General features: G+C 38.9%; 2 protein-coding genes across 4 annotated transcripts in view; one reads left to right on the plus strand and one right to left on the minus strand.

The window, feature by feature from the left end:
• Positions 1-6,224, plus strand: part of LOC145688356 (uncharacterized) — a 31,194-nt gene extending 24,970 nt beyond the window's left edge. Inside the window, exon 2 of the mRNA XM_081762503.1 lies at positions 3,540-6,224. Coding sequence (XP_081618629.1) covers positions 3,540-4,670 — 1,131 coding nt within the window. The 3' untranslated portion in view covers positions 4,671-6,224. The remainder of the gene's footprint in view (positions 1-3,539) is intronic.
• LOC145687742 (uncharacterized) overlaps positions 1-21,305 on the minus strand; it is a 356,205-nt gene that overhangs the window by 169,958 nt on the left and 164,942 nt on the right. The window lies entirely within an intron of this gene.

The following is a 21,305-nucleotide window of genomic DNA, read 5'->3' on the forward strand; positions in this document are numbered from 1 at the left end:
AATGGATGATATCAAAACAGAAAAATCGTACGTAAAGACGAAGAGGTTAGTGGAAGACTGTGAAGCATGAAAGCTTCTCAGTTGCAGCAAATGACCTGCCAATAATGGCAGAATATCTATGATGGTGATGATAATTTTTCTCGAAGCATAGTATAATATACATTCTTATTCAGAAGTCCGGATATAACTTGTAAGTTGGAAATAACTACGGATGACGGTGATCTTAAAATGTGAAGGGAGTTATGTAATATAACATTTGAGTTTAGAAAGTAACCAAAAACAAATTATATATTCTTTTTACCGTACTTCATTCCTAGAAGAATGATTCAATATCAATCTGGGAGATTAGCAGTTATAATACCCGCTCAATGTGGTCATAAATGAATACTTTCGTGCATCCACCCATGCTGGCACACGTGTGCGATAAGAGCTGCAGTTCATTGACGCTAATTATTTTGACCAATATTCTGACAACTGTTTTACGTGTCGTAAGAGGAAGAAACCAAAGATGTGAAGTCTAGGAATCACGGTGGCTATTCAACTGGTCCACGTCTGCCATCCAATGGCTAGGGAACTGTTGATCCAGCATCCGTCGAACTTGTATCTCATAGTGCAGGGTACCATCATGCTGAAACGCACTTTCTCTACTCAGAAATGTTGGAATCACATTCTCGCAGAGAATTATAACAGTCATCGTTCAGTCTGTCTGTCTTCAATAAATAAGGGGCCCACAATGCATGTGCCCCATCACACCATAAATTTCTGTTTATTCGCACATTTTACTCGCACTAGGTTAGTGTAAGTTCTTGTCCGACCAATATTGTTGATTCTATTTGTTTGCCTTGTCATTTAAGAAGAAACTGCTTACACATTGAACAACACCTCATGCGAAAACTGAGAATTAACATGACATTTTCCAGGGATCATGGTCAGAACACCAATAGTCTGTCAGGATCATGTTCCGTTAGGTGTTGATGTATTTGCAGCTTGTGAGGGTGCCACTGGTTGCACTGCATGACGGGTACTGCGTGTTACACTCAATATAAATACTGACAACAGTTGATAGTTTCTCATTCATGGCAATTTTCGGACATCCATACGAGATGCCATGTCGTACACACAATCTGTTTCCCTTAATATATGAATTGAATTATTACAATGTGAAAAATTAAACTTTTTCCTTTTGAGAATAATTAATAGAAGTTCATAATTATTATGAAAGTTCAACTTAACTTTGCGTACTTTGGACCCTACTTTAACTCGGAGTGTATCTGAGAACTGTTGAGAACATGTCTGTGTATTATACCCTGGAGGGAATCTCATACGCAAACATTACACATTACTGAAACATGCACTTTTGAATTACATATATGTGACTTTCTTTTACCCTAATATGGGTCATCTCTCCACACTTTCACGTGTTTATAATAACGTATGTTGAAACGTAGTTTTTGCTCGCTTTTGGTCGGCCCTAGCTGTGAAAATAAGTACTTTTCCCCATAGGTTCATATGAACGTTTTTCTTATTTTGGTGTCTGGAATCATCTCCCAAACATCGTCGGTGTTGTTTTGGAACTCCCCAGATTCTAGGCTGAAATTAGATTCTTAGCTACGTGTCCAGTCCCCTGAAACTTGCAATTGTTTGTTGTATGTATATATGAGTGTAAAGTGAATTCAAGTTGCCCCTTCCCCTCAAAAAGAAAAAAAATCCCGCCCTTATTTAAACGATCACGTCCGTGTTCTGACTACGGGCCTGGCTGTAATGCTTGATAGAAAAATGCTAATTCATGCAATATATTTTTCTTAAATGCAAGAAAAAGTATGAGAGTGATTCTGCTTCTTTTCTTACATATGCAATACTCGCATATCACACATACAAGGGCGCCTATGTTGTGGTTTCCAGAGGGGGACAAGTGTAAGCGATTCAATTATAATTTTAAATTTTGAGGTAACTACAGTATTCTAAAAATTCTATTGGGTTTTCGATCTTCCAAAGCACAATTTCTCTAGAGGGGGCAAGCACCCCCTTGCACATTCTAATGGGCATCCTTGCACACATACACTGTATTACAGTTTCAACTAAACAAATAAAATCGGATATAGGGCTATCTTAATTTTAAATTCCCCATATCATAGACACAAACTTAAGAACTTCACTCACAACACATATAAGTATACTAATGGATAACAGTAGTGCAGCAGCTCACACTCAAATGGTGCTTTTTACAGAAAAAGCTATTTTTAGATTGAAAGTGGAAAAAAAGAAAGTGTACCTCATTTGAGGCCTCATTCAGTATTGACCTTCGCAAAACTTGCGGTAGTAACGCAAAAAATACAAGCAATTATAACTGCTATGTAAATTATCGCCAACTAAAATGCAAATTTTACGCTGCGATAACGCAAACCGGTACGCAATACGGTCCCTGATGTATTAATGCTAATCATAATAAGATCTTTATTCTCTTTTTTTCTTTCTTTCTTTGTTAGAACTTGTTACTGAATGGGAGCTCCTAAATTTTTCATAGTCTCTCTGTTTTATACTTTCTTACAAGGCCGCGTCCTGTCGCTTTTGTTTCTCCAAACACCCGAAAGTCTAGTCCTTCGCCAGCATTCGTCCACTTTCGTTGTATTGTGTTGAATATATGTGTATTGCTGATGGTTTTCGTCTGCTGATGGTGACAGGAAAGCGATTGTCACCGCTCCATTCTCAAGATTACATGAGAAAGGCGGAAGGCTGGCAGCCTATAACCTACAATGCGTTCTTGCAGAAGTTTCAATGTATTCTGGCGTGATGTTTAACAATGCATCATAAAGTAAATCCATTTTAATAAAATTAATTGTATCAATATTTCAGGCTGATGTATAAATAAATGGATAGGCTAAGCCTTATAGCCTTAATGGACACTACGTATATATATATATATGATTCTACAGATCTTCGTCGAAATTGGCTGGGAACTAGGACCAACCAAAATTGATTCCAATTGATACCCGCAACTCCTAAGTTCGGTCCTGATTACAACACTGATTTTACGAACATATACACTTTTTTAAATTTTTTTATTTTATTATTATTATTATTATTATTATTTTTTGCTTATATGTTTTACAGCTACTTTTGACACATATTTCTCCTCAAGAGCCCCACGAATCGTCAACTAGTGTTGGCAATGTCCCTTTCGGTTGCAGAGATCAACTAATTGGGGAAGTGTCCCTTTCAATTGCAGATGATCAACTAATGGGAGAAATGTCTCTTTCGGTTGCAGATAATTAACTAATGGGAGAAATGTCTCTTTTGGTTCCACCACCAAGATTATGCGATGTATTGAACGCATAGAGTAGCTGTAATATTTATCATAAAATATACTTAAAGAAAAAGAAAAAGAAAAAAGTGTTAGAAATCACTGTATAAAAGCCATCTTTCTTTTTCAGTTACGATTGTAAGCATACACTAGTATTTTATCATTTTTATTCGAATTTAAATGGTTGTTATTGAAGGAAATCCTTATCAGTTACTGAAATTATCTTTTCTATTTACAGATAATTCCACTTGTCCTCAATCCAGTTTGGCCCGTCGATAACAGGTACCAAGTGGAATTTGATCAATATTCCTATTTTGGATGGTCGCCGGAAAGAAATAATCCTTTTGTAGAACCTCAGGCAATACGAAGACAATATTTTGGTCATCGCGTATACTCTCCGGAGTGCAGCTATCCAGTTATTGCTAGTTCATATTGCCCAGTAATCACACAGGTACAGTTTTTCTGCCCTAACCCACAGTGCTCAGCTCAACAACGTAAACAGTATGGGACTATTATTCTGTGGAAACCGAATGAAGCTGTCAGAACTGAAGTTCACGATGAAACTTCGAGTTGTGATTCAAACGTCTATTTTTCTCAAGACTATTGTAATAGATTCGTGCGTACTCCTTCTCTAGACAATGACTCAAGTTGCTATGAGTTTTTAGAACAATCTGACGTCAGTTGTCTCGATAGCTCTGATGAAATAGTACTTTCTTCAGAAACGTCACCTAACAGTTGGCAAGCTTCCTCCTATTCAAGACTACAATCGCTACCGGACACCGAATATGAGCAAGTAGACAATTTAGTGCAAGATATAGAATCACCTCAGCATAGTGATGATACAGGACAGATTGTACTAACGTACTCCCAGGTAAGTGAGTGCTTAAGATGTAACAAATATGTTCATTCATCCGTGCGGAATGAGGATACGGATAAGCAGAAGCTTAGTGTAGCCCATTTATCTGACGATAGCTCGTCTGAGTGTGATTTTTCTTCCGTAGAATCAGTGCTAAAATATGCTTTGACGAATTCCGTGAGCCCAAGCAGTGATGATGATAGTAGTGATGATGAAAAAGTGAATATTCAATCGGCGAAAAACATTCACTTGAAGAACAATAATGATTCACGTGCTGAACTTGCAGAACAATCAACAAAATTGAAACTGTCGTATGCCGATGTTCTTAAATTCGCACTCGGCAAAACACCTAAATGTCGTAATCAGCAATATAATGTTGCTGAGAGCTATAGTTTCATAGGAACTTTTACAGCAGCTAATGCAATTAAAAACAATGCTTCACGTACAGCATCCGCAACTGTTGACAATGATTGTGTAATGTGCAAACTTATAAAAGATATCCAAACAGAATAATACTCGACAAAGAGACCGACAGGAAGCAGGGAATTGTGGGACGATGGTGTAGATTGGCCCATTCTTGAAGAAGTGACAAATGACCAAACTGACTTAGACAGCGTTTAATACTGTTGAGAGCTTCTCCTCAAGCTATTCTCAGTACTGATTACCTGGTAGCTGTGTGAAATACTGTCAAGGACGCAGGAAAAGTAAAAAACATTAAACCAAAATCAAAGAGCTCTTTTTTTTTTTTTCTCTCTCAAATATTCAGTACATTTGTGAAAGTAATTTGAATTTCGAAAGTAAGTCTACGTCTTTTTCTCGTTTGGCTTTGTAATTTGACTTTGGCATACAACGTTCTAAGAGTATTCACTACTCTCCCACCCACCACTTTTTAAAAATAATTTACGGAATAACGTAAGAACGAATGAGGCTTATTAAATTCAAGAAAGAAAGAAAAGAAAAAGAACTATCGTCAATAACTTTTATTTTGTAGGACGTTTCAAACACCTATTGGGATTCTTTTCTCAACTGCAATGCTGTCAATCTAAGTAGATTGATTTATTTAGACCATTTTGTTAGGTTCTTTCCATTGTACCTAGTAGTTGAGAAATTTTTCCCTATTAAAGTTCGAAACGTTCTACAAAATAAAAATTAACGACGACATGGTTGTATACATAATATTCTGTAGGAACCATTTTTTTAAAAATAATTTTCAAGATTTCGAGGTTTTAAGAATTGTAATAGGTCTTCCTACAGAAGGTTTTATCTATTAAGATCCATATACTATACACTGACTAGGCATTGTGCACTGATCGGTCATTAAAAGAACATTTGGAGTTTGAAGCAAATGTATATAAGATACATTCTATAGGGAGTTTCTGCTAGTATATTCACATACTAGTATCAATAGGTTCTTATAGTTATTTTAGTAACTGAAGTACATCATTGTATATAATTAGTTAACTGTTGTAACATGATATAATAGGCTTAAACCATCTTGAGAATGAAAACTCCAGAATCGTGCTCGAAATATTAATGATTTGAAAGAGTTTGGTCGTCACAGGAACTTGCAGGTCTAGTATTGTGATTTAAATTAAAATGTGTTCCTTAAGTTCCATTAGAAATTGTTGGCTGAGGTTTAATATAATTTTGCAAATATTAAATGACCCACTTTCAAAAAATTATTTTGTTGTATTAAATTATTTAAAAAAAAATATATTTACATACAAGAAAAGTTGGGGCATAGTGAAGACGCTGATGAATTTACCAGTGATATTTATGGAAATGACAAAACCATACTCTGTATACCTCTAATTCAGACCAAAGGAAACACTTTTATACGTCAAGAAATTAGCATAGTTTAAGGTGTAGTGTATATTTCTATTTATAATTTTAATACACTTTACATTAAAATTATTTTGTTTGTTGTTATACTAAATTATTAACAAAAATATATCTATATACAAGAAAAGTTAGGGCGTAGTGAACACCATTAAGCTGTTGTATTTTCTTTGTTAGTTTAATTCTTCATACAATATTTGTGTGTAAGGCCAGTTTTAGACGAAAGCATTTATCGTAGCATTTCTCGTAGCAGATGTGCTGCCAAAAATCTCGTACAATATTCTATGGCATCAAAAGTATATTGTGCTTTTACACGGTAGCATTTTGATAAGCATTTTGTCGTGACGTAGCAAACAAATCACTGGAGAACAGCGCAATTATGGCTCCAAAACTAAAAACAGATATTTCAGTCACTATTTCTTCTAAAGCCCTTTTTCGCATATGTTTATTATGATACAAAGGACTTTTAACGGTGCAGGTATACTATACAGATCCATAGATTTTAAAATTTACAGAAGAAATTTCTAATATTTTAATAGTGTATAAATAATGGAAATATGGTGTGGTGTGATCTGAGATGCGTATTTACGTAGAAATATAGAAATTAAAGTCGAACCTAAAATGCACGTAATCTTCAATAAGCTGCCATAAAATTTTGGCAAGTCTGTAATTTCCCCATTTTGTATCGAGAACAGAACCCAACCAACCCCTTCGGGGCTTCTAACCCGTCCCACTACTACACTATTATTATTATTATTACTTACTCCTCCTACTACTAATACACCTACTACTACTTCTCCTCCTCCTACTACTACTACTACTACTTATACTATGGACCCGTATAATAAAACTACACGTTGCCACCTGTTAAAGTGAACCTGCACCGGAGAATGCAAGAGCACACCTCAGAAATGATTGCTGAACGTACAATAAATGAAACGAGAAAGTTTTTAAAATGAATTTCTGTGTGGATCCGTATAGTGAAACTGCACGCTTTTAACTTTGTACAAACAAGGATGTTCCTTATATTTTTTAATCAACATAATAATAGTATCCCTACTCCAACTCATTTTTCTTTACTACAATTCAATTTCCCACACAAAACAAAGAGCATGGATATTTGACGCAAAATCTTTCGCTTCCTTTTAACATACCACGGCGCTGCAATCGGATCAGAAATGCTGGCGAAAATGCTACGAAATCGAGCACGTTCTATCGACAAGAAATGCCATATGATATGCCATGGCATGGGAAATGCTATAGCATTTGCTACTTTACACGGTAGGATATCGATGATACGATTTTTGCTACGAAAAATGCTACGATAAATGCTTTCGTCTAAAACTGGCCTTAAGCAATCAGATATTAACAGATACTCTGGCTGTGATTGTTGACTGTGATAGTATTGAATTTTTGTAGCTCAAATTTAAACTAGTATTAACCAGTTAAGAGAAGTAGAAACAAAATCTAGTCAAATGTGCGGTTCATGTACAAGAGTGATAAGATTTGTCTTTATTGTTGTACGTGCCATGTAATGAAGTTTATTTGTATAACTAGGAATCATATCTTAAGCTGTCTCTTGGTAATTAACTTAGCGATATTTATGGAAATGACAGCTATCTTAAATGAGTTCAAAATAAAATGTAGTTTTCCTATAATTGAAAGAAATGATTAAAGGTTCTCTCTGTATAATTAATTGTAAGTTTTTAATATTAATCTGAGTCATGTTATTTGCTCAAATAAAGTTCTAATGAAATGTTAATAAATAAAACTAGTCATTGTTGCTAATTAATCTTCACATTATTATATTTTTATAACTTCATATCAGCATACAGTAAAATGTATTTATTTTCTTAATGTCTTTTAAAATATTTGTGAAAAAAAACATGAATGCATTAAAGATTTCAAAGAAATAATTTAAAGTAATTCATTGTAGAGTATTGTTTACAATAGAATATAAAACTAGACCACATCACAGTCTTTGAAACTTTTATGTTTAGTACTAAATGTATTATTTATCTAATGTAAATGTATATATATATATATATATATATATATATACAGATGGTGATCAGAAAAATGGAGACACCTGAACGAAATTGTAACTTACCAGATTAATATGGTGTCGGGCCACCTTTCTTCTTCAGAACAGCCTTGATGCGACGTGGGATGGAGGCATAGAGGTCGTGAATGGTAGCAAGTGGAATTTTACACCATTCCTCGTGCAGGGCATCGGCCAGTTCTGTGAGAGAGGATGGAGGTGGAAATCGTCACCGGAGTCGTGTTTCCAAGACGGATCACAGATGTTCAATTATGTTGAGATCTGGGGATTGGGCGGGCCAGGGGAGGTGTTGAACTTCATCCCGATGTTCCTCAAACCACGCTGCAACAACGCCAGTTGTGTGAATGGGTGCATTATCGTCCTGGAAGATGGCGTCATTGTCCGGGAACAACATCCGGACCATAGGATGCAAGTGGTCTCCTAAAATTGCGACATAATCGTTGGCAGTGATTCGTCCGCTAAGTGTGACCACAGGACCCAATGGAAACCATGATATTGCGGCCCACAGCATCACCGAGCCGCCGCCATGTTTCACAGTTGGGTGGAGACACTGCAGATCATAAGCTTATTTGGACATTCTCCACACATAAACACGGCCCGTGGTTGGAAATAGGGTGAAGAATGACTCATCCGACCATATCACACGTTTCCAGTCTTCAACGGTCCAAGTTGCATGGTCGTGGCACCATTTGCAGCGTGCGAAAGCGTTATGGTCCCTGATGAGCGGTTTGGCCCGTGCAACACGACCCCGTAAGTTCATGTCATGTAATTCGCGGCGGACTGTGATTGTCGAAACAGGTGGGGGAGGTGCTGGTTGAGTTCCTCCGTCACTTGCTCCGCAGTGGCACGATGGTTCTGCGTGACAATGCGCTTTAATACCCGGCTGACCTGTCACTCATGATTTTCTTCCGCTTACTGCTCTGCTTCCCCGATGTGGTTTTCCGTGTGTTGTTTAGGCCGTAATCACCTTCGACACTGTCCCACGCGACACACCTAACACTGTAGCCACTGCCGTCACACTCACTCCATATAACCGCGCACCAACAATTTACCCTCTTTGAAAATCTGAGGTGTCTCCCATTTTACTCTACCTCCGTCTGCTGCAGCCACTGGAGACTGCTGTTCCACTGCGCCTGACGTAGTATGGAGATCGGCCTAACACACCACCACCAGCGGTCTTGCGCTGCGGGCGCCACGACACCACTGCCAACCCATATATCTGACGTGTTGCCAACTACAGGTGTTTCCATTTTTCTGATCACCATCTGTATATATATATAGTCAAAATTCACGTGTTCTAGTACGCACTTCTACAATCTCTATATACGGTACAAAAGAGGAAAGCCTGACTGATCAACGGCTAGGCCAAACCGCTTAAACTTGAAATTTAGGCTGTACATAGGATTTCTGAAGTAAGGTACCATTTAGGAGTTTTTTTTTTTAATTCGATATGAAAGGAAAAGAAAATTAGGGATTACAATTATTGATTCGACTGCTAGGAGAATCCTCCCAGAAAATGATGAATGTAGCAATCGCACTTCACTACTGCAAAAAATACCCAGTCGATCGAGATCAAATTTGGTACATAAAATTATACTAAGATATGCCATTTCTGAAAGGATGCTATTGAATATCGGTTAAAGGGATAGTTAATAAATCGAAAAAATGTATCAATGGATGTTCCTATGTGTATAGTATGTTACTGTGAGACGCCTGTCGCAAATCTTCAAACTTGGTACACATATGGTGTACAGTCTGGAAGCAACCATACGGGAGTGGGAAATGGTGACGTACAACAAATAAAAAACTACCAATATCCGTAATTTTCATGATTGCTGAGATGAATAGTTATACTCCTAATGTTGTACTGTGAGAGCAAGACAACATTAGCTTCCTTATGGGGTGTGGGAAGGGGTCATATATAAACATAGTCGAAACAACCGATATTAGCGTCTAATGCATTGATTTTAGGATCGCTGAAATGAATAGTGATATTCTTGATACCGTTTAAGACCAAGTTCAGCACCAAGAGGCATGGGGGTGAAAAATGAAACGTCCAAAGTGAACGACATTAGTGTCGAAACCATAGTTTTCGGGTCGCTAAGCTAATTGACGACAGTCTTGATGACATCTAAACTCAAATTTAAGAAAGAAATTGCGTGTCAGTTGGCTCAGGTTGAATACCCGAATACACTGACCCCCAACTCCCTACTAACTTCATAGCTATCCCTACAATAACCAAAACGTGGGGCAAAGATGGTAAAACTTTGTCGACGACAGATACCAATCACCGTTGTTACTGTACGACTATTCACTGATTGCGAGGCAATCAATGTTCCTTTACGAAAGGATTGCAATCAGATATTCCAAAACATTCAAACGGCTACGACAATCACAAATACTGTTCGCAAATTGACTGGTTCCATCTCAAGATTCGAGCTACCACAAAGTGTATATTCTGATTCCGAGCATAATAAAGAGCAAGCACGATACCAGTTTCACATCAACTGATGGAGGAGGCATTGTTTAAAATTCGGATTCCTCAGTCAAATCTCTACCTTGAAAATTGTCTCCACAACTACAATTACATTATATCAACTTTCCGTGAGTTCAGATTCGTGAATGAAGAGATGAAAATAGTGTTGCGTGACTCGATTCTATAACAAGTCTATTCAATCTAAAAATTCTTCTTGGCACTTTGAACTTTAGAAAGATCATTTTACAAGTATAAAGATAGTGATTTATTTCCATGATTTTCTAAAGAATTCCTATCTAGAGAGAATAGGGCCACTTATGCCTGTGTTTAAGCTCATTCTCGACAACTGTAACACATAATCACAAAGTTATAATCCTGACCTGTGGTGTTTTTGTGATGTTCTGAAGAATATCTCTAAACCTGCATATTTACAAAATTGCGGTCATGGTTAAAAATGTCCCAGAACTTCGTGCTTTGTTAGTTTACGAAAAAATATTTTCCCAATATCTCAGATTAAGGGATTGATTTACATTAAAAAACGTTCTTTTAATCACGGACACGCGCTTCAGTGGAAAATATCTTTTCGAAAATCTATAAATACATCTTGAATTTTGTTAAATACAAACTAATTATTTGCTGAGCAAAACTATATATTTTCATTAAAATTCAACACGTGTTACAGTTTCACCAACTACTCTTTGGCTTCATCAGACACTATGTGATACAGGATAACTGTACAATCGTATATACATACAACAGCTGAGAGAAATGGTGAAACTGTAACACGTGTTGAATTTTAATGAAAATATATAGTTTTGCTCAGCAAATAATTAGTTTGTATTTAATTATAACAAAGCAAAGCTTCTATTTATGGAAAATATCACTCTTGAATTTTGATTTTGTTGCGTAATTATTCCCAAGTTCTTTTTCTGGTTCTCTCAAGTTCGTGACCCAGTTCCCTGTCATTACGCTCACAAACTGTGTAATTAAATGATCCCAATATTAGCGTACTTGAAAGAACTTGTCATAAAAAGTCAGTTTAATCTAATCCGACACAACAGGTCCTGGTTACGTATTCCTCGACCCTGATTATTATATAAGATGTCCATATATCTGAATCTGTAAGGTAAGGGCCTTGAAATTTGGTATTTAGACTTTTCATTTAACATAATTAAACATGCGTTTGAGCGTTTTTAGGTTTTTAACCTAGAAGAGAGGAGTTGGGGTAATTCAGTAAGATGCACAAACTATGGGTGTTTCGTGTGCGAACTTGAGTTCAAATGAATTCTATGTGAAAGATGAAGTAAGAAGAACGCTAAATTTTGCCCACAGGAACATTTGCTTTTATACAATATAGGGTTTTTCGTAGAAAAAAATGATTTCAAAAGCTCAGTAGTATGTATTTACTGTTTACTTAATCTATGGCCTGTGCAAATGCCGGGCCGGTATTTGCACAGAATAAATGGCGACTGGACGAACTTACGCAGAAATTGATTAGACTACAAAACTTTGACAATCAAGTTATTATTATCACTGGAAGAAAATGGTGTTTTAACTTTCTGTATGTTAGAATTTGACCGAGCCACTTAAAAGCATTACTCCAAAGTTAAATAAGGGAAGTCCAAATTAAAGATTAACATTTTTATCTTCATAAATTGTAAAGCAACATTATTACAAGATCAAACTAACAATTATTATCAAAGGTCTATCCTATAACACTTACGATATATTAAAGTTATAGTGAACTACTTAAAGACAATAAAGAATTATTAATTAAAACTAACTTAGTAAAAAATCGTTAATTTACACCGAGAGAAATCGTAGCTGATGTCAAAAGTCCAGGACGTTTGAAATGAATAGTCTATCGGAGCTGCTAAATATGGTACGACATTCAGTCTCGCCAGACTACATTTATCAGTACAACGCCGTGCATGTCCCGAAATAAGGTCAACAACAGCTCGTGAAGCGATGAGCTCGCCTTGAAATTCATGGTGATTAGAAGGGTGGATATTTTCATTGACGGTCAAGTCGATTCAAGTTGAAAATCCTGCACCCATGCTCCGTTCCTGGTCATGTGTGCCAAAACAGCCTATCCTTTAATCTTGTAACAAATGAGGTGTTGCTATGTTCATTTAACAACTGGTAAAGGGCCCGTCTTACACTTTACGGAATTTGAGCTGCTCATGAATGATGTAGGTTATTCCATGACGGCAACTTACAGCACAGGCTACGTCATACGCGCGTTTCACACGGTTCATTTGAACCACAGGCCTCAATGTCGCCTCGTTTCCATATTTCACAAGACGACCAGATTGCTTGAGCTTTAGTAGGTGATGACATCAACTCGAAATAGGAAGCCATGAAAGCAGGGATTATAAAAGCTGCCGACGAGCGCATAGAAAGAAAAAACGAGAACCCAGAACAACAGAAATATTGCAAACGATGGAGAAAAGAAGGCAGTTGAAGATAAACATAAAAGAGGAACAGAGAAGGTGCAGAAACCACATCAACAGAGGATTGAAGGAGACCAGAGAAAACTAGATAAACAACTTGTGCAACGAAATTGAGGAAACTATAGTCAAAGGCAATACAAAAACGGCATATAGAAAGGTTAGGAAACAGTTCTGTGAGAAAAAGAAACGCATAGACAAGGACGGGACAACGCTAATAGAAAAAATGAAATGAAATCTTTAAGTTTTACGTCCCACGGTTATGCCGGTTAGGCTAAAGGAGACGGTGATAATGAGATATGAGTGAAATGGTGGAATGAAGAAAGTGGGAGGAAACGGGAGAACCCCGAGAAAACCCACGAGCACGGTGTTTGTCCACCACAAAGTTCACTTGGCGGGGGTTGGGATCGAACCCGGGACCCCAAGCACCAGAGGTGAACGCTCTACCACAACGCTAATAGAAGAGGAGCAGATAAGAAGATGGAAGGAATACATTGAAGAACTCTACAAAGGAGACAGTGATCGGAGAATAGATAGAGAAGGAAGAAGACGTCGTTGAAAATGAATTATGACCGATTTTACAATGCGAATTTGACAATACTCTGGAGAAAATGCAACATGGTAAAGCACCAGGAATAGATCAAATACCAGCGGAAGTTATTAAGAATCTCAGAACAGCAACAAAGAAGAAAATATGTAATCTTATTAATGAAATGTACATCTCGGGAAAAATACCAAGACTTCGAAAAAAATCATATTGGTATTTATCCCGAAGAGAAAAGGCGCACGGAAATGGAAACACAGAACGCTAAGTTTGCTTTCCCATGCATCAAAAATAGTGTGCAAAATTATCGCACAACGAATAGAAGGGAAAATCGAAGAACGGCTATCGGAAGATCAGTTTGGCTTCAGGAGAAAAAGGAAAACAAGGGAAGCAATATTGATTCTACGGTTGATCATGGAACAGCACATCAGAATAAACAATTTGTGATAGCATTTGTAGATCTAAATAAAAAAAAAGCTTGTGCCAACGTAGATTGGAATATGTTCTGAGCGTTGAAGAATCTGACAGTGGACGACAGAGACAGAAGGATAATACACCAACTTTATAGGAACCCGACAGCTGTTATACGAAGAGATCAGAAAGAAGCAATAATAAGTAATGAGGCAAGGATTTGGACTTCCACTTCTGTTCAATGTCTATATAGAATAGAGTATGAAAGAATTCTTTGCCAAAAAAAACAAGACAGACGTAAAAGTAGATGGCCAGGTTTTAAGCACAATAAGGTTTGCTGATGACATTGCATTGATAGCGGAGAATGAAAAGGACTTGCAAGAAGAACTTTCAAACTTGAACGACCAACTGGAAAAAATATGCAAAATGAAGATAAATAAGAATAAAATCAAAGTGATAAAGTGCACAAGAGCACGACAGAAAGAGGCAAACGTATGGCTAGATGGAGAGAAAATCGCACACATTAAGACGTTCCCCTATTTAGAGAGTCTAATATTCTCGGACGGAAGGAGTAAAAAAGACGTAATTTCAAGAATAGAGCAGCCTAAACAAGCATTCAATAGGAAAAGAGGACTACTAACATAAAGAAATTTGTCGTTGGACGTTCGTGAAAGATTTATTAAGACGCTGGTATGAAACGCGGCGCTTTACGGATCAGAGACGTGGACATAGAGAAAAGCTGGAAGCGTTTGAAATGTGATGTTGGCGGGTGACATCCAGAAGTCCTAAAAATATAGGCACTAGTTCTAAATTTTAGGACTTCTGCCTTTTAGGACTTGTGCCTTTTTCATTCACTTGCTTTAGTTCTGAAATTCGCCACCACCACACGAAATTGGGACGATGCAGCAACTAGTTGGCAATAATGTTACGAACGTAGCTAATTCCAACAGTAACAGCTATATTTGTATCCTCGTCGCCAAAAGTACCTCTACATCGCCGTGACGGGTATGTGACCGCGCAGTACTCTAAGGAAGGGATGGTTGCATAAGAAATTGTGATTAATTTTGAAGAGTTTTAATTTTGACTAGGGAAATAACGTAGGTATAGGGACTAAAGGCATAGATTAGAAGCATCACCTCACTGTCCTCTCTGAAAATATTCGTATTCTCAGTTTTCTCAATTTACTGTCTTATATGTTAAGTTAATAACTGCTAACAACTGCTACTAGAACTTCTCACTCTTCAGGACTTTACTACGACATGTTCGCAGGGCACTTTTCTAAGTCCTAAATGTGTGCGTGAATTATTTCATTCCTCTCACTGTAATTATTTGAGAATGGAAACTGATTACGCTCAACGTAAAGCAAAGACCGTAATAAATGTAGATAAGGATCTTATTATTATACAAAACACAGAAGTATTTATTCCGTATATAGAACAATATAATACAGTAAGTAAGAAACATCATAATCACTTACGCCCGCAGGATTTTTTCAACGAGGGGAAGGGCAAAATACCGATATAGTGTTTTTCATTTTATTGCCCTATATATATGTGAAGTTAAAATCCATAACATTAATATTGATAGCGTATATCGTCTTTCGCCGCTGTAGCCCATTAGTCAGAACATTCGTCTCCAGACATGATGTTGAGAGAATAGAAGGAAAGAGATATGAACAGTAGTGTGGTCAATTTTACTGCGTCTTGGATCGATCGATCATTGATTTACTCATACTCCACCAGGCCCCCTGTCCCAGGTATTTCAGCTGCTGCCTTATATATAGGGTTCCATGTCAGAAGGGTAGACAAAAGGGCAAACACAGACAGCCCGAGTCAAAACGGCCCGCGACAAAGGGACCCGCTACAAAAGGGCCAGACCAAAAAGGCCCCGCGTCAAAAGTGCTCGGGTGAAAAGGTCTCCGCAACAAAATGGCCTGAGTCAAAAGGACCCTAATCAAAACGTCCCTCATAAAAAGGGCCCTGGCCAAAAGGATCACACAAAAATGAACCCGAGTCAAAAAGCTCTGCGTCAAAAGGGCCCGTGTCAAAAAGGGGCCCCGCTACAAAAGGGTCCGAGTGAGCCATGAATCAAAAGGGACCGAATTAAAAGGTCACCGCAACAAAAGGGCCCGAGTCAAAAGTGGTCGAATCAAAACGACCCATATCTAAAGAGCCGGGTCAAAAGGGTCCCAAGACAAAAGAGTCCTAGTAAAAAGGGAACTTCCCCAAACAAGCCCGGGTAAAGGGGGCCACGCTACAAAAGGGCCCGAGTCAAAACGGCCCCGCGTCAAAAGTGCCCGGGTGAAAAGGACTCCGCAACAAAAGGGCCTGAGACAAACGGGCCCGAATCAAAACGACCCTTATAAAAAGGGCTCTGGCCAAAAGGGTCCCACAACAAAAGGACCCAAGTCAAAAGGTCCTGTGTCAAACGGGCCCGGGTTAAAAATGGGCGTCGCTACCAAAGGGCCCGAAACAAAACGCCCCTTGTAAAAAGGTCTCTGGCCAAAAGGTTACCACAACAAAAGGACCCGAGTCAAAGGTCCTGTGTCAAACGAGCCCGGGTCAAAAATGGGCGTCGCTACAAAAGAGCACAGTTCAAAAAGTCTCCGCCAAAAGGGCCCGAATCAAAACGCCCCTTGTAAAAAGGTCTCTGGCCAAAAGGTTCCCACGACAAAAGGACCTGAGTCAAAAGGTCCTGTGTCCAACGGGCCCGGGTCAAAATGATCGTCGCTACAAAAGGGCTAAGTCAAAGGCCCCGCATCAAAAGGGCCCGGTTCAAAAGGTCTTCGCAAAAAAGGGCGTCAGTCATACCACCTTTCATCAAAAGGACCTGGATCAAAAGGGTCCGCGACAAATGGGCCTTGCGTCGAACGGGCCCTGGTCAAAATTGCCCCGCTACAAAAGACCCGAGTCAAAACGGCCCCACGTCAAAAGGGTCCGGGTCAAAAGGTCTCCGCAACAAAAGGGCTCAAGTCAAAAGTGGCCCCGCTAAAATGGGCACGAGTCAAAAGGGACCAGCGACGAAAGGGCTCGGGTCAAAGGTATCAGCAACGAAAGGGCAGAAGTCAAAAATGCCCGAATCGAAACGACCCTCATCAAAACAGCCGGGTCAAAAGGGTCTCACGACAAAAGAGCCCGAGTCAAAAGGGACCTGCCTTAAACGAGTTCGGGTCGAAAAGGGTCCCGCTACAAAAGGACCCGATTTAAAACGGTCCCGGGTCAAAATATCTCGGCAAAGAAAGGGCCTGAGTCAAAAGGGCCCGAATCAGAACGCCCTTCATAAAAAGGGGTCGAGTTAAGATGGATCCACGACAAAAGGACCCGAGTCAAAAGGCCCTGCGTCAAACAGGCCTGTGTCAAAAAGGAGCCGCGCCACAAAAGGGCAAGAGTCAAACGGACCTGCGTCAAATGGGCCGATTAAATATCCTCGCAACAAAAGGGCCTTAGTCAAAAGGCCCGAATCAAAACACCTCTCATCAAAAGAGCCCGGGTCAAAAGAGTCCCACAACAAAAGGTCTCGAATCGCAAGGGTTCAGCGTAAAACGGGCCCAGGTGAAATGGAGCTCCACTACAAAAGCCCAAGTCAAACGGCCCGGTGTCAAAGGGGCCGAATCAAAACGCCCCTCATCAAAAGGACCTCGGCCAAAAGAGTCCCACGACAAAAAAATCCGAGTCAAAAGGGCCCTGCATCAAACGGGCCCGGGTCAAAAGCGGTCCCGCTACAAAATACCTGAGTCAAAACAACCCCACGTCGAAAGGGCCCAGGTAAAAGGTCTCCGCGAAAAAAGGGCCCGAGTCATAAGGGTGCTGCGTCAAAAGAGCCTGGGTCAAAAGGGTTCTACGACAAAATGGCTCGAGTCAACAAGGAACTACGTCAAACGGGCCCTGGTCAAAGGGTCACCACTACAAAAGGGCACGGGTTAAAACGGTCAGGCTTCAGCCGGGCCTGAGTCAAAAGGGCCTCGCGTCAAAGTGGCACAAATCAGGAAGGTCCCGCGTGAAAAGGGCCCGGTAAATACTGTTTCACGGGTAAAAAGCTTTAGATCAAAGCAAGATTTGAGATCAAGCATGCACAAGGGGTTTGTGTCCTCTTAGTAAATTGAAGTGTTTGTGCAAAAGAAAGAAATATATCTGGTAACAAAAATGTAATTGAATGGTGATATTAGTTTTTTTTGCTTGCTGATTGGTTTGCAACAATCGCTTTCGCTTAAGTCGTTCTCCATGAAAGTTTGCTTGAACTCCTCCCATAGGCGGACTGGGTGTATTAGGGCCTAGGCCGCGGTTACCATGGAGGGCTCTCAGACTATAATGTCAATTTCTAAAATATCGCCAATCAGTGGCACAACCAGCTATGAGCTCGGGGGCTCATGCCTCCCCGAAACAAACCTGGTCTATCTTATACAGCCGCGCTGCAGACAAATTTCGGTGAAATTTCAAAATAGATGAATGCATAAATGAATATTGAATTAAGTCAAAGCACTGTCGAAAGAAATACACAGAGAAAACGGGGTGTCTAAAATGTCCCCTTGACTTAGGATAACTCTGTTATTATCAGAGTTACAACAAAATGTAAGAGGAAATACCGTCTTCGAATAAAGTTTTTAATAGACAGTAACTTCATTCATTTGTGTTCTGGGTCCAGGTAAATGGTAACATTGCATTTTCATGTAACATTATGCGCATATAGAGCGTACAGCCCAAACGGCTTGTCCGATTTGAAAAATTCTTGCACTTTAGATTGAAAACAGTATATTTTGAGACGGTTTCCCCTCCTACATTTTGTTGTAACTCTGATAATAAGAGTTACCGTATGTCATGGGACTTTTTAGACACTCTGTATAATAGCTGAAACACTAAACAAATAGTAGCCAATAGCTTTTTACTATGGAAAGAACAGAACAGCTTACTGAAAATTGTAACAAACAACTAATAATAACTTTTGACTCTGGAATGAATACGACGTTTTACTGAAAATGAAAAACACTGCTAAACAACTAAAAACTAATAATTTTAAAACGCTAAGATTCTTTTCAGTTCAGATTATGAATGGCAGAGTTCCTGAATAACTTCGTTCACAGACACTAAATTTAACATATCTCCATTTTCATTAGTAAAAATGTGTCCAAAATGTCTTCACACAAATTAGCTCTGAGATTTGTTTACTCTCTAACTTTAACTTTGAGAAGCACCTTTCACATGTCACTTGTGTGCATGGTAGAGGCAACGCATGTTTATATGCACTGTATAAATTATTAAAACAACTAGACTGACAGAAATTGGTACAAAATTTTCCCTGCACATGACAAAATTTTTTACACAAGGTGTTTGCAGCATCATTATCACTCTTGCCGTGAATCCGTCCAAAATGTTCCATCTCCCATAGCATGCTCAGATGCATAATAATCATCATCTTCTACGGATTCAGGGGCATCATAGTAGTATGGGCCTGACTTTAGGACACTTTTTGGCCCCTGGGTCCCTGCCTCAGGACCCATGGTCCCTGGCCGGGGTCAATGACCTAGGGGTACATAGGACCACCCCCTCTAAATTTTGGCAGGGGTACCATGGCCCACCCCCTATATTTTGGCAGGGGTACATAGGACCACCCCCCTTAAATTTTGGAAATTGCCAAATCTAAAAATTTGGTATGGTAGCCTAGGACCATAGTATGTACCTCTATCAGTATTGGGTGTCTATGTCGTTCCCTTTCATGGGTAAAAAATTGCCAAAATTCAAATTTCGGGGGTTTTTGACTTAATTTATCCCCTTGGATGAGGTGTTATTACCCTATATGGTTATATGGGCGTATACAGGGGTCCATTCCCTTTCATAAGACATGGGTACATTAATGCACCCCTTGAAAAATTTGGGAGGAGTACCTTGGCCCACCCCTTAAATTTTAGAAATTGACCAATTTAAACATTTGGTATTATAGTACAGAACCCTAATATGTATTATGATAAATTTGGATGGTCCACCTCGTTCCCTTCTAGGGGTACCAAATTGCCAAAAATATAAACGTAAGCAATACGTAGTACCACGTGTTTGGTTTTCGACATAATTTATTCCCTTGGATGAGGTCCTATTACCTTATATGTTTATATGAGCGTATACAGGAGTCTATTACCTTTCATAAGACATGGGTATATTGGTGCACCCCGGAGGGGTACCTTGGCCCACCCCTTCAATTTTAGAAATTGCCCAATTTAAACATTTGGTATAATAGTATAGAACCCTAGCATGTATCACGATAAATTTGGGTGGTCCACCTCGTTCCTTTTAGGGGTACAAAATTGTCAAATTTTAGTACAACCACGTGTTTTGTCTTTTGACCCAATTTATCGCCTTGGATGAGGTCCTATTACCTTATATGGTTATTTGGTTATGTATAGGGGTCTATTCCATATCATAAGACATAGGTACATTTGTGCACCCCAGGAGGGGTACCTTGGCCCACAACTTATATCTTGGAAATTGCCCAATTTAAACATTTGGTATTATAGTATAGGACCCTAACATATATTACTATAACCTCGTTCCCTTTTAGGGGTACAAAATTGCCAAAAATATAAACGTAAGCAATACGTTGTACCACGTGTTTGGTTTTTGACCTAATTTATTCCATTGGATGAGGTCCTATTACCTTATATCGTTATATGGTCGTGTATAGGGGTCCATTACCTATCATAAGACATAGGTACATTTGTGCACTCCTTTAAATTTTTGGTAGGGGTACATTGGACCACCCCTTCAATTTGGAAATTGCTCAATTTAAACATTTGGTGTTATAGTATAGGACCCTAATATGTATCATGATAAATTTGGGTGGTCCACCTCGTTCCCTTTAAGGGGTACAAATTTGCCAAATTTTAGTACAACCACGTGGTTGTTTTTTGGCACAATTTATCCCCTTGGATGAGGTCCTATTACCTTATATGGTTATATGGTCATGTATATTGGTCCATTCCCTATTATAAGACATGGGTATAATGATGCACCCCGGGAGGGGGTACTTTGGCCCACCCCTTTAATTTTGGAAATTGCCCCTTTTACATGTTTGGTATTATAGTATAGAACCCTAATATATATTACTATAAATTTGGGTGGTTCACCACGTTTCCTTTCATGGGTACGAAATTGCCAAATTTTAGTACAACCACGTGTTTGGTTTTGACTCAATTTATCCCCTTGGATGAGGTCCTATTACCTTATATGGTTATATGATCATGTATAGGGGTCCATTCCATATTCCCTTAAATTTTGGAAATTTTCCAATTTAAGCATTCGGTATCATAGTACATGACCTCAACATGTATCATGATAAATTTGGGTGGTCCATCTTGTTCCCTTTCATGGGTAAAAATTAC

The sequence above is a fragment of the Thermobia domestica genome, chromosome 6, assembly GCF_964235325.1.
Source record: "Thermobia domestica chromosome 6, izTheDome1.hap1.1, whole genome shotgun sequence".
Taxonomy (NCBI): Eukaryota; Metazoa; Arthropoda; class Insecta; order Zygentoma; family Lepismatidae; genus Thermobia; species Thermobia domestica.